This window comes from Alexandromys fortis, unplaced genomic scaffold (assembly GCF_014885135.2).
Source record: "Alexandromys fortis isolate MF-2015 unplaced genomic scaffold, M_Fortis_MF-2015_v1.1 scaffold_136, whole genome shotgun sequence".
Taxonomy (NCBI): domain Eukaryota; kingdom Metazoa; phylum Chordata; class Mammalia; order Rodentia; family Cricetidae; genus Alexandromys; species Alexandromys fortis.
In genome coordinates, this window is record NW_026068024.1 from 2,192,264 (window position 1) to 2,212,917 (window position 20,654).

The 20,654-nt window shown below is 42.7% G+C and overlaps 2 protein-coding genes across 3 annotated transcripts; one reads left to right on the plus strand and one right to left on the minus strand.

The window, feature by feature from the left end:
* The first annotated feature begins 3 nt into the window (after positions 1 to 3).
* On the plus strand, positions 4 to 15,697 carry Cebpz (CCAAT enhancer binding protein zeta). Its single transcript, XM_050163518.1, has 16 exons — positions 4 to 198; positions 1,214 to 2,706; positions 3,179 to 3,410; positions 4,136 to 4,322; positions 6,284 to 6,372; positions 8,230 to 8,283; positions 8,790 to 8,892; positions 8,988 to 9,056; positions 10,587 to 10,653; positions 11,692 to 11,792; positions 12,376 to 12,433; positions 12,690 to 12,865; positions 13,717 to 13,803; positions 14,641 to 14,699; positions 14,796 to 14,877; positions 15,425 to 15,697. Exons 1-16 carry the CDS (start codon positions 40 to 42, stop codon positions 15,559 to 15,561), a joined length of 3,153 nt encoding a protein of 1,050 aa, XP_050019475.1. The 5' UTR covers positions 4 to 39; the 3' UTR covers positions 15,562 to 15,697.
* On the minus strand, positions 14,364 to 19,213 carry Cebpzos (CEBPZ opposite strand). 2 transcript variants are annotated; one of them, XM_050163519.1, is made up of 5 exons: positions 18,947 to 19,199; positions 17,077 to 17,192; positions 16,279 to 16,323; positions 15,600 to 15,684; positions 14,364 to 14,587 (listed from the first exon to the last, which is right to left on the minus strand). In XM_050163519.1, exons 1-4 carry the CDS (start codon positions 18,997 to 18,999, stop codon positions 15,602 to 15,604), a joined length of 297 nt encoding a protein of 98 aa, XP_050019476.1. In that variant the 5' UTR covers positions 19,000 to 19,199; the 3' UTR covers positions 14,364 to 14,587; positions 15,600 to 15,601. The 2 variants fall into 2 exon arrangements, with proteins under 2 accessions (XP_050019476.1, XP_050019477.1); XM_050163520.1 differs by lacking the exon at positions 14,364 to 14,587 and adding an exon at positions 14,884 to 15,465 and having other exon boundaries at positions 18,947 to 19,213.
* Positions 19,214 to 20,654: the final 1,441 nt, after the last annotated feature.

Genomic DNA, 20,654 nt, shown 5'->3' on the forward strand with positions numbered 1-20,654 from the left:
GGGACAGTGAGTTGAGGGCTGCGCTCGCGTGTTCTGCCAATGATGTCGGCGGGCCGGGGACCTTTAGAGTTCCACGCCAAGCAGCCCTGGCGACCCAAAGCGGTGACAGAAGATCCGGAGGAGGAAGACGAGGAGGATAGCGATGAGGCCAAGGATGGATTCTCTCTGGAAGAGGTGTTACGCCTCGGAGGCACCAAGGTACCGGCCGCAGGCTCCGGGGAAGGGGATGCGCACGGCTGCCGGGAGTGTGGGACCCGCAGCCCAGCCTCCGACTTGTTCTGAGCGCTTCCCACGCCTTTAGCTGCTCTTCGGTGGAATAAAAGTAGCCGGATTGCATGTTTTCTCCTGGGTTTATGCCTTTTTTTGTTTGTTTGTTTCTCGGGACAGAGTTTCTCTGTGGCTTTGGAGTCTGTCCTGGAACTAGTTCTTGTAGACCAGGCTGGCCTCGAACTCCCAGAGATCCGCCTGCCTCTGCCTCCCGAGTGCTGGGATTAAAGGTGTGCGCCACCACCGCCCGGCCTATGCTTCCTTGACAAGTGGGCGAGCTTGTTATTAGCGTGGCGTAACCGTCACGCCCGTCAGGTAGGAGAAAACTAACTTACTTGTCCCAACCTCGTGGACTTAAATTTGGAACGCTAGAGTATGCCTAATCTGAATCTGCCGGGTTAAAAGAGAAATGCCTTATCGGTTGGATTGAAGTTGCCAAAAGGACCTGCAAGTTTACAATAGCCTTTGATGGAAGCGCCTTTTCGTACCTGCGCTACTCATAAAGTGTTTTTTTTTTTATTTATTAATGGAGGGAGTGCTGTATGTTCGTTGGTACTCGTGTATGGAAATCAAAGGACAACTTTGTGGAGTCGATTCTCTCCTTTATGTGGATTCCGGGAATCGAACTCCGGTCGCTGTGCTTGCTTGGCAAGGGCTTGACCTGCTGAACCACCCCATGCCCTCTCACATAAACTTTTGCCTTTGCTCACCTGATACGTTACAAATGCATGTGTCATTGCAATTTTCATTGGATTTCTGTGGCTGTCAGCGTGAGCATCTTTTCTCTGAGAACCTTCTTTTCCGATAGTGTACTTGTCCTTGGCACACTTTCTTGTTGGCTATCTGTGACTTTCCCAGGCAGTGGTGTATTAATCCAATTGTGATGAAGTTCTTACTGCAGTTCTGGGTTTGTGATATAGTTTTAACGTTTATTCTGTTTCTGCAGCAAGATTACCTTATGCTGGCTACTTTGGATGAAAATGAGGAAGTGGTGGATGGAGGTAAAAAAGGAACAATTGACGATCTTCAGCAAGGCGAATTGGAGGCATTTATCCAAAATCTTAACTTGGCCAAATACGCAAAGTCTTTGATTGAAGAGGATGAACCAGATGAAAAAGAAAATGATAGCAAAAAGGAAGCAAAAATACAGAAGGTAGAAAATAAAAAACAAAAGGCAGTAGAAAGTAAAAATACATCAGAAAAGAAGGTGAAAAATCAGAGTGTACCAGAACAGCATTCTGATAGCAGTACTATCCCTACACTCAAGAAAGATAAACAGCCCAATGTGTTTGAATTTCTTGAGCGGCAGACGTTGTTACTGAAGCCTGGAGGCAAGTGGTACGACATGGAGTACAGCAATGACTGCTCTTCGGAGCCCCAGCCTCGCGATGTGGTGGCGAAATACAAAGCCCTGGCTCAGAAGCTGTATGAGCACGAAGTCAGCTTATTCAAAAATAAGACAAGTAATCAGAAGGGAGGCTCTTCCACCTGGATGAAGGCAATTGTGTCGTCAGGGACACTAGGTGACAGGATGGCGGCCATGATCCTCCTGATCCAGGATGACGCTGTGCACACGCTCCAGTTTGTAGAGACCCTCCTGGGCCTCGTGAAGAAGAAGGGCAGCAAGCAGCAGAGCCTCCAGGCTCTGGATACATTCAAGGAGCTACTCATTACAGACCTGCTGCCGGACAGTCGGAAGCTGCGGGCCTTCAGCCAGCATCCTTTGCACAGACTGGAGGAGCTGTCCAGCGGCAACAAGGACTCGAGAGATCGAAGGCTCATCCTGTGGTATTACGAACACCAGCTGAAGCAGCTAGTAGCGGAGTTCGTGCAGGTCCTAGAAACTCTAAGTCACGATTCCCTGGTCACCACTCGGACCCGGGCCCTCGTGGCTGCTCACGAGCTGCTGTGCGATAAGCCTGAGGAGGAGAAGGCTCTTCTGGTTCAGGTGGTAAACAAGCTGGGAGACCCTCAGAACAAGATCGCCACGAAAGCGTCCCATCTGTTAGAGGTGTTACTGCGGAAGCATCCCAACATGAAGGGGGTCGTGTGCGGAGAAATAGAACGGCTGCTCTTTCGCTCCAATATCAGCGCCAAAGCTCAGTATTATGCGATTTGCTTTTTAAACCAAATGGTCCTCTCCCATGAAGAAAGTGAGTTGGCTAACAAATTGATAACTCTTTATTTTTGTTTCTTTCGGACTTGTATCAAGAAGAAAGACATTGAATCAAAAATGCTCAGTGCCATTCTAACGGGAGTGAACAGGGCGTACCCTTATTCCCAGACGGGTGACGACAGAGTGAGGGAGCAGGTGGACACTTTATTCAAAGTGTTGCATGTTGTAAATTTCAGTACCAGTGTGCAGGCTTTAATGCTGCTTTTCCAAGTCATGAATTCTCAGCAGACGCTATCCGATCGGTATTATACAGCATTATACAGGTAAGCGCATAGCTCTGTGGTGTGTGAATGCTTAGTAGCCGCTGTGTAGCCCTGGCTTGCCTTGAATTTGCTATGGAATCAGGCTAGCCTAGAACTCCATGAGAGCGGCCTGCCTCTGCCTTCCAAGAACTGATTAAAAGCAGACTGAATGAGTATCAGATTTTATTGTTTGGCTTCTGTTAACCTTTCAGGTGGGGCTCTTATCTACATAAAATTAGGTATAACAATTAGAGAACAGTCACAAAACAAGGGGCTCATGACTTCTCTCCTTTGTGTTCTTTCTCTTGGGGTCATTGATTTGCATTTTATCTGAGAAGGCAGAAATAAATAGTCTCTTATTCTAACATAAGCAAGAAATTTATCCCTAACGAAGATGAGATTGTTACAATTGGTCATGAAGTCTCTAAACTGTGACCCCTGGATGTGAAGATGATCTTACGATTGAACGTTTGACCTTGGTTTCATGTTGCAGAAAGATGTTGGATCCAGGGTTGACAACATGTTCGAAGCAAGCGCTGTTTCTTAACCTCGTCTACAAATCTCTGAAAGCGGACATCGTATTGCGCCGGGTGAAGGCGTTTGTGAAGCGATTACTTCAGGTTACCTGCACTCAGATGCCGCCGTTCATCTGCGGGGCCCTGTATCTTGTGTCGGAGATCCTTAAAACAAAACCCGATTTAAGAAGCCAACTGGATGATCATCCGGTATGGTTTTTACTGCTTCTTGACCCTGGGGGCGCTGGCGTGGGGGGTGCTTTTCTTTACTGACAGTAACGTCCTCGTTTCTCTGGAGAGAGTATGAGTTTTAGAACTGGACAGAACTAGATTTCACTGCCTGGTGTACAGCTAGCTAGGAGGGCAGGTTGCTTGACTCCCTATTTATTCATAGTAAGCTGCACTACAATAGAAACTGCAATCATATGAGGTAGTTATGGTGATTATAAAGCAAATAGATCTTTTCAGCATGTTTCCTCAGCTATGAAATGGAAATAAAAGCCAGGCCGTGGTGGTGCACACCTTTAATCCCAGCACTCGGGAGTCAGAGGCAAATGGGAGTTCAAGTCCAGCCTGGTCTACAAGAGCTAGTTCCAGGACAGGCTCCAAAGCTACAGAGAAACCCTGTCTCAGAAAAAAGAAAGGAAGGCAGGGAAATAAATAGTAATAACACCTGCCCCTGTTATTTACGACACAGAGAACATTTGAGGGCTCAGTTCTAAACTCTGGTTCAGAATCTGGCTCTCTTGTGTTTAAGAAGAAAGAATATAATCTTCCTTTTCATTGTGAGCAGCATTCTGACCTTGATTTTCCTTGGTGTTTTCACGCATTACCAGAATCGCCGTAAGTGAGTCTTCTCTGAGACTACATCACGTAACTGAGTGCGGCTTTGCTGCAGCTCCTGTTAGTTAACAGCCCTTGATCCATTTTGTTAGGAATCTGATGAAGAAAACTTTGTTGACGTGGGAGATGACAGTGATGTAGAAAAGTTCACTGACGCAGACAAAGAAACAGCAGTTGATGCAGTGAAGGAAGTCGGAGCCGAAGACACAGGGACTGCGGGCAGCACAGAAGCCGAGAAACCCAAGACCGCTTCCTGGGTGCACTTTGACAACCTGAAGGGTGAGGGGCTTTAGCTAAATGAAGGAATAAGTTTCCTTTCACCTTCATAGTCGAGCGAGTGCGCGGGCATTTGTGTGTGTGAGAAAGAGAGAGACAGAGAGTCAGAGAGAGAGAGAATATGCTGGAGGTGGAACCCATAGACTTTGGGTGTACTGAGCAAGCATTATATGACTGAACTACATTTGCAACCATAAAATTTTAATAGTAGGAAATCACAGATAATTTTTATTAACAGAACTACATGATTTAAATAAATATTTGAAATCAAAGCAGATGCCTTTTAGAACTGTGGAAATTAGGTGGACAAAACAATGAAATGCTTGATGCGCTGTGAGTCATTTCTTCCGGTTTCAAATGAGAGTTTATGCCAGTGAGGCCCCTCAGGCAGAGCACATGCAGACGCCCACGCGAGGCTCAGGAGAGGTTGGATTTCCGAATGGAACTGTATTTGATCCGATCTCTGTGACCTTTCTCAATTTTTTTGTGGCCATGATATTCACCCTTTGCAGTTTCTTTAAGCAAGGTTTTGTTTTAAATGTTTTATTTCATGTGTCTGTGTGTTGTTTAGCCTTTAGTATATGTGTCTATGCACACATGCATGCCCACTGACCAGGAAGTGAGAAGAAAGCATGGATACCCTGGAACTGGAATTGCAGGCAGTTGTAGGTGCTGGGAATCGAACCCAGGTCCTCTGGAAGAGCAGCCAGCGCTCTTAAGTGCTGAGCCACCTCTCAAGCCCTTTAAAGCAAGGTTTTATGATAGAAAACTTTCTGGGAAATAGAAGCCTTAAAGTGATTTCTATCTGTACATGCACACCAGAAGAAGAGAAGTCTGTTAATAGAATATTAGAGCCAAAAGAAAACTTAGGGATGCATTCTTTTTATCTGAGGCCAAAAAGAAAAACCCTAGCCTTGGACTGAAGCAAACAGTGCCAGACTCATTTCTTTAGATTTTTTTTTTTTGAGGGGTGGGGGTGGTTCATGGCTAAAGTAATTCAGCTTTAAATTTCTGTTCCAGATATATTAAAGAGATGCTGGTAGTTGTCAGGAAGGATTTACCTATATAAAGCACAAACTGTCATCTTTTACGAGGATGGAGAGCATGTGTTAGGGCTACACAATTAATAGTGTATTTCAAAAATCATGCTTAAAATGTTAATTTCTAGGGCCAGTGAGATAACTCACCAAGGAAAGGGAAAAGCATTTGCTGCCATGCCTTATGGCCTAATTCCAATCCCTGGAACGCACATTTTGTACTGGAAGGAGACCTGGCTTCTGAAAATTGTCTTCTGGTCTCCACATCCAGTGGCAATTGCACACTCATACACACACCCACACATACACACACAATAAATAAAAGTAGAATGGAAAAGGAATATTTAATCTCTTATCTCTGGGTTTCTGCAAACATGCAAATCTATTCCAAGAAAAAGATTCCTGAATGTAGTTTAGTAGCAAGGATTTGGAGAACTGCAGCACTAAAGCACGCTAGACTTGTCCTGCAGGTCTTTTCTTTCCATCCACTGCTCATGACTGTTTTCTTAGCACTTTCTCTGGCTGCTTAAAGACTACTGTGGAGATTGATCATTCTGCAGTCAGGGCCAGTGTGTTACAAAGTTTAGAGGCTTTGCTTTTTTTTTTTTTTTTTTTTTTTTTTAATTCTGTATACAATGTTCTATCTGCATGTATGCCTACAGGCCAGAAGGTACCAGATCTCATTACAGATGGTTGTGAGTCACCATGTGGTCACTGGGAATTGAACTCAGGGCCTTTGGAAGAGCAGGCAATGCTCTTAACCTCTGAGCCATCATTCCAGCCCGAGACTTTGCATTTTTTAATCTAAGATTAGATGACTGAACTACTAACAGTTTTGAAGATTGGTCTGTCTGTGAGAATGTTGGTTATAATTGAAGTGTCTTTTTCAGCTAGGAATAAAGCTTTTCAAAAATACTTTATTCTTAGGTAGCAAGCTGTTAAAGACGTATGATCCATTCAGTAGAAATCCTCTGTTCTGTGGAGCTGAAAACACAAGTCTTTGGGAGCTCAGAAAGGTAAAATAATGCCGTCTGCCTTTTCATTTGTTTGTGGCACATAATCTTGCTTTCATGCCTTATAACACATTGAAACTTTTCTTGCAAGTGATAGAATTAATGTGAAATTTCACATGGACAAAATATAGTGTTGTATGTTTATTTTACAGAAACGTCTAACTGATAGGCATGTAAATAAAAATGCCATACCTGGCTTACAATTAAGAGCATAGATTGTTGCATTGCACCTAATCCTTGCAATGTGACCACAGAGCCTCACACTACTCCACTGAGGCCCCGAGATCACAGCTACTGTCCTGATAATGACAGGGTGTCACCTTCTTTGTCAATCCGCTAACTGTAGCACAGGTGATACAAACAGAAGATGGGGTGCACTGCTAGTGCCCCAATAGTTAAAGATGGTGATACCAGCTGTGTTTGTAGCCATTAAATTTCATTATATTTTTCTCTGCTTGTACTTGTAGTATAAAGGGAGGGGGGAAAGCCAGTATCACTTGAGAATAATAAAGCAAGTATTGCTTTTATTATCTTGACCTCAAATACATGCCGGTGTTCCCTGTGTATATGGCTACCCACTCCTGCTGTGCACCTAAGGGTGAAGGTCAAACTGTGTCCAAGGTAGATCTTGGTCAGCTGTTCCTGTCCCTTGTAGCTGCTTCCTGATAGACTGACTGGCAAGCTGTGTACTCTGAGACACGTTTGCCTGTAAATGAAGTAATTGATTTTTTTTTTTTTTTTTTGCTTCAAGCAAAACAACTAATAGTATTTGTTGTAAGTGACAGAATTCACTCTCACAAAGATGAAGTTAGGCTTCCACAAGTAATCCCATGGGATTAAACCTCTGTACAAAGTTTGCTGATAAAATTAGTGATTACACCAACAGTGGAATTTTGTGTAGTTTGAAGAAACTGCCAACTCATCCAGTGTTTTTCAAATGACCAGTGTACAGGGTTGCGCATTCATATGTAGGTAAGGTCTACGTTCTTGGTAGCCCAGCTAACTTAAGTAACAAATGCCCAAGGCCGGTTCTGCTACTCTGTGGTTAATTTCCCTTTCAGTGTAACATCCCAGAAGGGAATCTACATGCAGGTGAAAGACTTGATAAATTCATTTTCAACCATAGGTCTGTTTGAGGCTAGATTCTCTTCATATATGCTCAAATAGTATGGAATTCAGGAAAAGATTTTAAAATGCATTTTCTTCTACTTAGTAAACACAAAAATAGTAGTTAACTATTATTCCCATAATGGACAACATAGTAAAAATAGTAGTTAACTATTATTTCCAAAATGAGTTAATGCTTCTTAATTTTATAATTTTTGTTCTGAAAAAAAAATACTGATTTTTCATGAACATGTTTACATAAATATCTAGTGTATATTATGTATTATTTCATTTTATGCATATGAGTATTTTGCTTACATGTATATAAGTCTATTTACGTGCATACCTGGTTCCCAAGGAAGACAGAAGGAACTGGAGTTACAGGCAGTAATGAGTCACCAGCCATGTGGGTGCTGGGACCTGAACCCAGGACCTCTGCAAGAACATCAGCCACTCTGACCTGCTAAGCCATCTCTCCGGCTCCTGGATTTATTAATTTCATTGAACTACAAGCATTTAAAAATTTCCTGTTGTAATTTCTAATAAAGTAAATATAAAAATAACCTACTTAGGTGGAAGCTCTTAAAATCTCAGATTTTTAAGTGTACATGTGATTTAGAAACCCAAATGTTTCAGAATCACTTTTTTTATGTATTAGGTTAAGTTTCAGTTTCCTAGATTTTTCTCAAATAACCTGTAATTTTGCTAAATATTGACCATAGGAATAATGACATCCACATTTTTTCTTCATAGTTATCTGAGCATTTCCACCCTTCTGTGGCCCTTTTTGCTAAGACTATCCTTGAGGTGAGTCTAAAATACTCTTTAAAATATGTAAGTAAGTATTGTAGTTTTGATCATCAGTAATTGATGGCACAGTTTCCCCGACATGTAGAATCTGATCTTTTCTGCCATTGTTGAGGACCAGTGACTTGTTTAACACAGAGAACAACGACAGAGAACTTCCTGCTCTGGGGGAGGGGAAATATGACACATCAGCACTGCAGCTACTTCTGGAGAAGGTTGTTCTCCTCTGATCCCTGGCTGCCTTTTCCAGTGTTTGGGTCTCACCATGCTTACACAGTCTACATTATAAATACTACCTATAAAACTACCAGCGCATAGCAATGTGTGTGTTTAGTTTGTTAGTGTGGTGTAATGAGAAGAATATCTGAAGGGTTATTGTTCCTGTGCGCCTCGGATGTGAAGAACTGCAGCTTACACTTTCCTGGTTTTCTTATTTGGATATATTGGCTATTTCTTTCTTTCTTTTACTAGACCCGTAAACTCTTCCCCATTTCCCCGCCTTTCAGGGAAATTTTATTCAGTACTCAGGGGACCCACTACAGGATTTCACACTCATGAGGTTCCTGGATCGATTCGTATACCGAAACCCAAAGCTACACAAAGGCAAAGGTATGCTTCCAGTTAACAACTTTCGTTTTCGCTGCTGGGCTTTAGTGAGTGAATGAATATACAACTACATCAGACTGCTGTGATTTACATTCCAGAAAATACCGACAGTGTTGTGATGCAGCCGAAAAGGAAGCATTTTATAAAGGACGTTCGTAATCTTGCTGGTAAGCACTGAGCCAGGGCAGTTGAAACCAAAAGGATACAAAAGATAGTGCAACACAAATTATATTCTTTGACTCACTTTATCATATTAAAAAGTTGAAGCATATCCAAAGTGAATAAAATTAGCAACCCTCTGACAGCCATTCCCCAGCCTTAACAGTTGCACCGTTCTGTCTTGCTCTTACCACGTAGCTCTGTCAGTGACCCGCATGTATAGTTCATATCAGCTGCAGCTCAGACCACCTCAGACTCACAAAAGCCGACTTTTCTACACGGAGCGGAGCATTGTCGGTGTGGGTGATGTCCTGTAATTGGTACCGATCTTCTCTATTCAGAGAGGACATTTCTTCACACGCCACGTCTCGCCTCATCTTGCTCAGAAATTAGAATTAGTGTAGAAGTTGTAGTTATTTCCTACCAACGTCTCAGAAATCTAGAAATGTTGATAGGATTACTCAGAGGAAATGAGGTTTTTGTTTGTTTGTTGGTTGTTTTTTTTTTTGTTGTTTTTTTTTTTTTTTTTTTGGAGACAGGGTTTCTCTGTAGCTTTGGAGCCTGTCCTGGAACTCCCTGTGTAGACGAACTCACAGAGATCCTCCTCTGCCTCCTGAGTGCTGGGATTAAAGGCGTGCGCCACCACCGCCCGGCGTAAGCCTAATCTTTAAATCAAGTCAGAAATTTTAGTTCTATAGAAAAAAATTATATTTTTCAATTCTTTGTTAGTGTCTGCAGAATTAAGTAAAATTATGAAAAGTTCTGTTAATGATTACTTCCTGTTTTTAGAATTAGAAGCATTATTGTACTTCTAAGACAACCCAATTATGCTATAATCCCGCCTGTGAGTGGTAGAAGCTGGAGGATCAGGAATTAGGATCATCCTCGGTTACTACACTGAGGTTAAGGCCAGCCTGAGCTATAGAAGACCCTGTCTCAAAAGCAAAACAAGTAGGGTTAGCAACTTCAGAACTCCTTGAGGCCTTCAGTGATTAAGAGTACTTGCTGCTCTGGGAGAGGACCCAGGTTTGGTTCTCAGTGCCCATACTGGCTATTTCATCTGTGACTACCTGTAGCGTCAGCTCTAGGGAGATCTAACACCTGTGCAGTCTCATGCCCATGCCCACACACATACATATAAATAAGTCTTTTCAAATAATGTCTGTTTCTCTTGAAACTTGTGCCTTGCGTACAGTTGGAGAATAATAAGAGAATACAGTTTCTACTGTGCCTATGTTCTGCCTGCTCTTCCCCTTTTTTTGTTTGTTTTTCGATACAAGGTTTCTCTCCTGGAACTAGCTCTTATAGACCATATTGACCTCAAACTCACAGAGATCCGCCTGCCTCTGCCTCCCAAGTGCTGGGATTAAAGACGTGCGCCACCACCGCCCGGCTTTGCCCGTTCTTCCCTACTACACTGCTGGACCTCTTTCCACCATTGTCATCTTTTTAAGATTTCACTCTGCCAGTGTGTTAGCTATAGCCCGAGAGCTGGAGCGGCACAGGGAAATGGTCATAATAAAATGTCTTGTTTACAGTGAATAGTAAAGAGTTCCTTGCAAAAGAAGAAAGCCAGATCCCAGTGGATGAAGTGTTTTTCTACAGGTAAGGTGGTACAGCATCCTTGGGGAATGTCTGAATGTTAATATTGGATACAGTGCTTTATTGATATTGGACAGTTATGAAAAGATCAGGTTATATGTCCATTTCTTTTCAAAGGAAATTTACTGATTCTGCTACTCCTCAAAATCTTAGTGAAATTGGTCAGCTTGAGGATTTTAATAATGGAGTATATAAATTTGGTTTCTGAATCTGACTTTGTGAAACTTTAGGCTTTCATTTCTTCGGAACTGTATTGCCTAAGCTGGCTTCCAACTTGTGATCCTCCTGCCTCCGTCTCCCAAACATGATTATAAACATGCTCTCACACCTGGATTCTTTTTCGTATTAAGTAGTGATTCCTTCATCATCTGTGTGAGTTTAGTACAGCAGTAACTCAGTAGTCATTATCTGGACCTTGACTCTTAGGTAGAACTGATGAAGTGCACTGTGAAGCTGTAGTGAGCTCAGAAATCACTGCTGCTGCTTTTAGTGTCTTTTTCTGGTTGACTAGTTAAATTTAAATTGCTTTTTAAAAAAATAAAAAACTTAAGTGTGAATAATTTCACAGTGGGTGTGATGCCATCTGGGAAATGTTGGGTTTACTGTGACGTGGGTGAGCTGATGAACTGTTAGGATTTGAGGAACCACTATATTCTCATGCTTAGACAATGAGTGTTGAGGTTGTTTGTGGGTTGTGGGGGATCAGATTCGGGGCCTTGTTCATGCTAGGCGACATTCTACATACACCTTTAGCCTCTGATGCCACAAAGATGAGTTTGAAGAACCAGCTTGAAAAGGGCATGGCGGCGGATAGCTGTAATCCCTGCACTCAGAGCAAAGGCTCTGATAGGTCACGTGGTGAGACCCCGTAAAGCAAATGATTAGCTTCACATTTCAGAACTTTACAGCTGTTTTGTTTAACTCAAAACACTTTTTATATTGAATACAAATTTGACTCATTTGAGTATCCAGTAACACACTTTTAGAGTTACTCATCTTTAGTCATGAATTATGCAGATATGTAATATGCATTTTATTTAGGTATTATAAGAAAGCTGCGGTTGTTAAAGAGAAACAGAAGCGCAGTGCAGATGAAAACAGCATAGAAGATGTTGATGATGAAGAATTTGAAGAGATGATTGGTAATTTGTTTTTGTTGACTTAATTTATAAAATTATTACTATTAATAAAATGTAGGACATTGGTGAACTTAGTTTTTAGAAATCATTGATCTGCAGATTATAGTGGAAGAAGGAGAAATAGCATGTAGTAACTTGCTCATAGTTTATTCTTGGAAGATATGCTTTGAACAATATGTAAAAAAATTCTATTTGCAAGAAGAGTGTTTCCTTCCTAAAACCAAGTCTCTAATGAGACAGACTTTTTATTGTTCATAATCTCCTAATTCTGTTAGTAGCAATGGTCTGCTGCTTGATCGTTTTCATCTTTATAATCCGTAGAGCTTGAGAATTTCTAACTGAAATGGAGTTAAGTGAAATGGTATCACATCCTGCCTGTGCTTAGTAAACAGTAAACACGAAAGTTGTCTTTTTGTCACTTTAGAGATTTCATTGAGCTCCTAGGTCTGTGTGAGACACGCCGGCAGAGTGCTAATGACAGCATTCTGCTGTGTGATGTGCTGACTCGCCCTCGCAGTTGACGGGGTATAATGTGTATCGCTCTTGTCCTTTGCTCTCTTATAATTTATATATTGTTCTCGGGCAGACACATTGGAAAACGATAACTGCTTCACGCCTGGAAAGGACGATATTGATTTTGCCAGGTAAAACTCAACCTTCTCTTTCCTGTTTTTCCAGTAGTTCATAAGTTATTGCTCATTAGAACAGCAGACCATAGAAATTACTTGATCCATAAGGGGAAATTCACCTGGGTTAGGGACTTTTTTATTCTGGAACTTTAGAATGCCTTGAGCAGTCTGTAATTGTTTTACATAGTTGAACAGTATATCTTAGTGTCCTGAGCACACTTTAGAAAACCCTGCCTTCCTTTACAAGTGTGGAGTTTGTTTGTTTTTCTAGCAATATGAAAAAAACAAAAGGAACTAAGGAGAACTTGGAAGATTCCGAGAGTAGTGACGATGAGGTTGGTGACCTGGATGATGATGAAGTTTCCCTGGGAAGTATGAATGATGAAGACTTTGAAATTGATGAAGATGGAGGAACATTCATGGATGTGTCAGATGATGAAATTGAAGGTAATCCAGAATACGCCAAGGGGTGGTGGCGCACACCTTTAATCCCAGTTCTTGGGAGGCAGAGGCAGGTGGATCTCTGGGGGTTCGAGGCCAGCCAGGGCTACACAGAGAAACCCTTTCTTGAAAAACAAAAAATAAATAAACTACAAATTACGTAGCTTTCTTGTTAATTCCTAGACAAATACAGGTTTTTTTAAATATAGGTTTCTATATCCAAGTAAGACACATGTCAGTGTTGAATTTTAGCTTTAACCAACATCTCTATAACAGTTTTGGTTGAGCTGTATTGTGGCCTCTGTTTGACGTTAGTATAAGGGGCTGGTGGTGTGGCTCAGTGGTAGAGTGCGTCCTAGACTGTGTGAAGTCCAGTTCGGAGCCTCAGCACTCCTGAAGAAGAAAAGGAAGAGTGATGAGCTGTTTACCCCCCAAAAGTCACTATTCATATTGTCGTATGGCACGGGTGGAACGGGTGAAAAATGGAAACTACAGATGTAGGGGAACCGTCACAGTTGTGTGTGGACTGCGGTTCCTCTTGTCCTTTCACTGCCCTCTAGTGTGCCCTGCTTTGCATCTTATGGACCTCAGCAGCAAATGTTTCTTATTTACGGAAGTGTTTAGTCTTACTAATGGCCATTGAGTAAATTATGTTCTTGCAAACTACATCAGGCACTCTTAGAGACTGGAGCATCCTGTATCCTCCAGGCCCATTCTGTTGGGACTGGAGAGCTGTGAACCCACATGGGACAGACATACCAGGCCGCACTGTTGTACTAGACTGTAGCATACATTGAATTGGTATTTTCCAGGCTTATTTTTAAAATGGCTTAATAGTAAACTTTCTTGGGTAACAGAATTTGATGAAGTCGACTCCAAAGCCAATACTAAAAAAAGCAAGAGAAAGAATGAAGATAATATTGACTTTGCTGGGTCGTTTCAAGGTAAGAAAATGCATTTAAGTCTCTTCAAATCATAGCATCTGCCACATGAAAAGTATTATCAGTTACTATTTTGGGAAATATATGTTTAAAAGTTGGTTTGATACCATTTAAAAGGTTTTTTTCTTAAAGTATCAGTTCTCAGGCATCTTCCACCTTCTGTTTAAGACAAAGGTTTCTCGTAGGCTTGGGATTTCACCAGACAGGCCAGGCTAACTGCTCCAGGAGATCCTAGGCATCCACCTGTCTCTGCCTCCTAGCTCACCATCACTGAGATTACAGCCACTGCAGTAGGTTTTTACAAGACTTCTGAGATCTGGACCCTGACCGACACACTTGTAAGGCTAGTGTGCCCGTTAAACCATCTCCCCAGCCAAGAAAGATGGATAGTTTTTTAACATGAAAACCTGTTTCTCATATGCATCCCGGTTTTGTCTCAAGTTCCTCCCTCTCACAATAAGTATCTCCAGATGGTATTTTCAGTCATGTTTATAGAGTCCAGTTATATGAGCGCTGTTCTACACTTTTAACTTCCTTGAAAGGTTTATAGATTAAACTATAGCTGAGTTTTATTAGATATTTTATTTTTAGTAGCATAAGCAAACATTTATTGATAGTGCAATAAACATATTGTCAGTCAGCTTTTCAAGTCCAAAGAATAAGATCTGAATTTTAATGTATAGTTTGCTTCACATATTACGAACTCCATCCATGTCACCTGTGGAATTTTAATCCCAAGCGATATTGTTGGTTTCTTCTGAGGATAAATCCTGAACAGCAACCAAATCTGAAAAATAGGCACACACTTTGAATAACCTACACACATTTTTTTTTTTTTAGGATCAAAGAAAAAGAAGAAAAGATTCGATGACTCCAGCCTGTTTGTCTCTGCTGAGGAGGTAGCTAACGCAATGACTGGAGAGTAGCTGTTTACATTCTTTTCAAGTTTTCTCCTAACCTTCCTCACTGTTTCTTTTTTTCTTCTCCCTTTTAAGTTTGGACATCTGTTGGATGAAAACATGGGATCCAAGTTTGATAATATTGGCATGAATGCCATGGCTAACAAAGACAATGCAAGTAAGTAAATTGATCCACCCCCCCACTCCCTCTGTGGGGTGGAGTGTAACCCAGGCTTCCTTAAACTCACTCAGTAGCTCAGGCTGGCCTTGAGAGCTTGATTCTCCACCTTGCAAGCAACAGGATTATAAGTGTACACTACCAGGTTGCCTTGAGTTTATTAGTCAAGTGTTTTAATTGGTATTTCCCTGTAGATGTCCCTAGGTGGCAGAAAACTTGCTTGTCACATAGCAAGACATTTAAACCACACAAACAGACTACAGACTCAAAACATTTTTTTCTTGGAGAGTCAGTCTTTTATTTTGACTTGGCTAAAGGTTTACTCTTATATGCTTGAAGACATTTTTAAATTTCTGATGTTACTAGTTTCATTTGTCAAATACTCATGTTAGAAAACACAGGAGAGCACCCAACAGCGGGTTTCCACAACGGGGGAGGGTGGGGTGGGAGAGCACAGGCCATGCGCCCTAAGATGCAGTCCCACTGGGGAGGACTGTGGGAGTCGAGCCCGCAGTGACGTGGACTCATCTTCCATCTCCCCTCCAAGGCTTCAAACAGCTCAAGTGGGAAGCTGAGCGTGATGACTGGCTGCACAACAGAGATGTGAAAAGCATCATCAAGAAAAAGAAAAGTTTCAAAAGGAAGATGAAAATCCCTCAAAAGTCCAAAAGGCAAAGGAAATGAGTGCTTTGGAGTGAATAATAAATGAAGATTCTACTCACCCTTAATTCTTGCTATCCAACCACTTTTCTTGATCTTTCTCTCTCACTCCATACATTCCAGACTGTTCCATGGATTTGTAATAAACTATAGAAACAAAATGCTGTCATGTATAAAATCATACAAAGAGTTAAACTTATATTGAAAAACTACTTCCATAACAAGACGAAAGGGGCAGCAGGGCTCCTTGTTCACGGGCAAGCTCCGAACAGCAGTGAGCTGCTTGTTGGGCCACTTGGTGGATTCTTGGCTTAGGTAAGTGACGGCGTCCTGTCTAGCCTTAACTGTCATGAGGTAGGCATGAGCTCTTTCCACAGAGAAGCAGAGCCTAAGGAAAAGTCTTTCCTAGCAGTAGCCTTAAGCCACCCATGGTTATGTCCACCGCCATCCTAGGTCTCATTCTGGAATCTATTCTTAACCATTGAAAGGCTCCTGTCAGGTGGGGCGTATAACTCTGATGGAAGGCTTGCCCAGCATTTGTAAAGCCTGGGGTTCAAGAGAAGTAACAAGAATTATGGCAAGAGCTAACTGTCCTAAGTAACTGGGTGAGTCCTTACTGTGCTCTCAGGAGGCAGCTAGTGTTGGAAACTGATCACAAAGGCATTTACTCCAAAGTTGTAAAAGTACCACAGAATTTACAGGCTGTTTTGCGCGTGAATTTTTACTTGAAGAAAAACATACCTTCCAAGATGAAGGGGAATGTCTTGCTCATTGTTTGCCTGAAATCTGACATTTTAAAAAAAAAAAGTCATTTTAGTAACCTATTGAGCCACAATTTAGTATATTAGTGTCTTAGAATTTTCTATTAAGGTCCCTCTGCTAATCTAAGAACTAAATCTTGTAGAATAAGATATAAAATACATTCATCTTAAAACAGCCTTTATACTCATATTCCTTTAAAGACTATGAACATCGGTAGCACCCTGGACCCAGTGTCCTAATGAAGTACTTTGAGGACGACCAATGACTAGCTTTAAGGATAAATCACTGCCCCAGGGCTATTCCCTGCTTTAGTTGGAGAAGGAAGTAATAACAATTACTAATCATAAAAGCCAAGGGCTGTAATAATAAATTAACAAATTGCTCCACTGTCTTCAGGAACAGCAGGGAAGACGGTTTCAGGGCCTCTGCTAATGCTGAGAAGCAGTTCTGTGGCCTAGGGTCGGTGTCACCTCTTCCTGGGATTACCAAACAAGTAAATGCAGGCCAGGCTGCCTCATCTGCTCACTTCTGCAGAGCCATTCTGTGCTGAGCCAGAACAGGGACACTTGTTCTACCTTCCCCAGCAAAACCCAGGCTCCTAGTCCGCAAGTCAGATGTGAGCTGCCTACTCTACAATAACAAACACCTTGCTCTCCCAGCATCTTGCCCATAAAAATGTCCAATAGCTTCTATCTAAAAAAAACATACTGCCCAGAAATGCACTGAGCATTTCCTACATACCCAGCTAGAAAAGATTAACCACTGAACTGTGTTTACCTTGGCTCGAGTTCATCTTTTCAAACAAAAAATAAGCTCCAAAAACACCCACAAGTTCAGCTGCTAAAACTCCTTTAAAGATCTTCCTTGCCAGCGGTTCCATGGTTCGAGTCATCCTAAAGTTAACAACATGAATGACCATGTTTAAACTTCTGTGACCACATCTATAAAGACCCCCACCCTCAGGTTCAGTGCTTTTTGTCTGGTTGGGTTTTTTTGGTTTTGGTTTTTTCAAGACAGGGTTTCTCTGTAGCTATGGAGCCTGACCTGGAACTCCTGTAGACCAGGCTGGCCTGGAACTCACGGAGATCTGTAGTAGGAGGCAGCTTGTTTGTTTCCCAGCAGCCCAGACTCCCAAAATAATCACTCAGAAACTATGTTAATTAAAACACTGCTTGGCCAATAGCTTAAGTGTATTGCTAGCTTAATTTAACCATTTCCATTATTTTATATTTTACCACGAGGCTCATGGTCTATAGGCAAGGTTCCAACTGGCAGCTTATATCTTTCCCCTCTGGCAGCTACATGGCGTCTTCTTAGGACTCCGCCTTCTTTCTCCCAGCATTCAGTTTAGTTTTCCCTGCCTAGCTACTCTGCCCTATTACAGGCCAAGCCAGCTTCTTTATTCATTGACTACTAAAAGCAACACATATACAGAAGGACTTCCCACACCAGAGATCTGCCTACCTCTGCTCCCTGAGAGCTGGGATTAAAGGTGTGCCCGACCACTACCCAGCTCAGTGCTTTATGTATGAAACCCAAAAGTTAGGTATATTTGGTGTAGAAATTCCTCCATACAGGTTACAATCTCCATGCCTTAGGAATGTGATAAACCAAGAACCCAAGACAGATAAAAAGCACAGAAATTCTGAGAAGACTTAAACCTTTTTATGCAAAGCAAAACTGGAGGGACTAAGGCTTTTTAGTGTCTCTGATACAGAATGGGGAAATAGGTTAGATGAACTTTTTAGCTGACCTAGGGATTAAAATGCAACCTAATAACAGGAATAGCATTTGAAGGTCATTTTGGAAACTGCCCTACAAGAGGGAGGTAATTCTGTTAAGTGAGTACATAGTTCATGCCTTTGCTAGATGGATGTGAAACCAGACCATAATGAGACTAATCAGGTCCTGTCCCTTAGGCATGCCTCTATTGAGTGTTGGAACACTTCAACTGCACCCCGCCCAAAGCATCCCTAAGTCTGCACTTTGCTTCCCACTCCTCCGATTTTGATTCAGCAAGCCTAGCATGGATACCCCATTAATTCAGTCCTTTGAAGCCATTCCAGTTTTTATACAAGTTCCTGGCCCATGAGGGGGTAGCTGACTGGGTGGCGCCAGGAAATGGTAAAACTACAGTAACTGGAAGAATTCTCCCACCCTGCCCCATATGGGAAAAAAAATGAATCAAGAAAGGGGTGTTATTGTTGAGCTTTTAGCAGGAGCCTCGAGTTCAATATCCAGCACTCATTGGGAAGTGTTTTTGAAGACAGGTATACAGCAAATAAGAATTTGACTTGCTGAATATATGAAAGTAGCCAAGTTTTTACCGTTTCTCTATAACTTCAAAAGAATAAAAAAAAAACCACTAATCTTTTTATCTCGTTCTGTATTTTCCCACTGTCCTCAATACTGAGACGGGCTGCTGTATAATAATGATGGGGTTATCCAGTCCCTCCGTCTTCTTTTATCTCTCTTTCAAGGTACCTAAGCGTGAAGGTAATTAATTGTCAGGATTATCAGCCTTGGACTATGTTACCAAGTGTCCCTCCTCCGATGTTCCTTTTTCAAGTTAATAATGGGATCACTCGGGGTACAAAAGACTTAAACTTTATTACTCTCATTTTAAAAACGAAGCAAATAAACTCACATATAACTGGGGGTTGGGCAGAAAGGGCAATAATCTGCACCGTGGACAGTCATGTTCAGCACCAAGTTCTCATGGCTGTTTTTAATGTCCCAGGGCTGAGGCGAAGAGAGGACACGGCAGATCTGCCCAGTTACGCAGCCTGTTCCATAGCTTAATCTGAGCAAAATCTTTTTTGATTGCTAAAGAGCGATGCTAAGGTTTCAAATGGTTCAAATAACGCTGTGTAATGCAACATTTACTTTCTTTAAAAAAAAATAAAAATAAAAAAACACATGGACTTCTTACATTCCAAGGCCCATGGGGAGGGTTCCACTTAATAATAAAGTCCATTAGTCATTGGGGCACACCTGACCAGACAAGACGGCCCAGGGAGACCTAAGACCACGGGGCCCTCTTGCACAGGCAGAAACGCAGGGGAAGCAGCCTCGCGTGTCCTCCAAAGTTGACCCGGGTAAGGGAAGCCGGCCGGGGCGCAGGTGCTGCAGCCCGGCGTGACCTCCAGGACGGACCCCGGCGAAGGGAAGCCGGCGGCCTAGCGAGCAGCGCTGCGCTCTGGGGCTGCTGCCCGGGACCGCTCCAAAAGCGAGCGCCCGGCCCTACCCTGGGTCCAGGCCCCAGCAGGCGCCGCGGCCCTCGGCGACCCGGAAACGCTCGCGCCTGCCCCGCGCCCCTGCACCAGCGGGACAGTCAAGCTCGAGTTCTCCCCGACCCAAGAATGTCACACAAGACCCCACGCGCCCCACGCTGGGGACCCGACGGCCTTGAACACACAGCCAGGTCCTTACCTGAGACCTGCGCACCTCCACGGCGCACGCTCACGGTCGCAGCGCCCCGCCCCCAGCTTTAGCCCCGCCCCACAGAGGATCCTGACCTAGCTACTGCGCTCCTTGTCTCTGGCAAAGTAGTTGTGGGAAGCTGCTCATTTTACATGAAAGATTATCCAGCCCTCGGGCACACTCAAAAAAAAAAAAAAAAAAAAAAAAAAAAAAAAATTCACATTCGAACCCAAACCCAGGGCACCGCCTCCAAATCTTGCACATAGACCCTCTCCCGACTCTGAACCCAAAGTGTGTCAGAGGAACCGCAACAAGCCTGGGACTGGCCAGAAATGTGGAACCCCTTAGCCAGATCCCTAAACAACCCCTCTTTACACGTAAAAGTTGCGAAGTGCTGCCCCTAGGTACTGCCCAATAGGCAAGAAGACAACTGACCCAAGGGAAGGAGAGAGAAGAGAAAGGGAGCAGGAATACCAATGAGCAACCACATGCAGGACAAAATCTGGAATGCCGAACTAATCTGCTTTCATAAAAATGCGGTCTGATGCAGGCTGTCCAACTTAGGAAGCTATGAATGCGGCCCAACAAAATCCCTGGGGTAAAACATCATGAGAAAAAAAGACTTTATTTTTTTTTTTTAACTTAATCGCTAATACCGGGCTGTGGTGGCGCACGCCTATAATCCCCGCACTCACTCGGGAGGCAGAGGCGGGCAGATCCCTGTGAGTTCAAGGACAGCTTGGTCTAAAAGGGCTAGTTCCAGGACAGGCTACAAAGGAACCCTGTCTTGTCTCGAATAAAACAAACAAACAACAACAACAACAACAAAAAAACTTGATTACTAAATTCTGAAGTGTCAACTCTGTAGATGACGATGTCATGTCACAATGCCACCCAGGATAAACACGTGTGTGCTCTCGATATTTGCACAC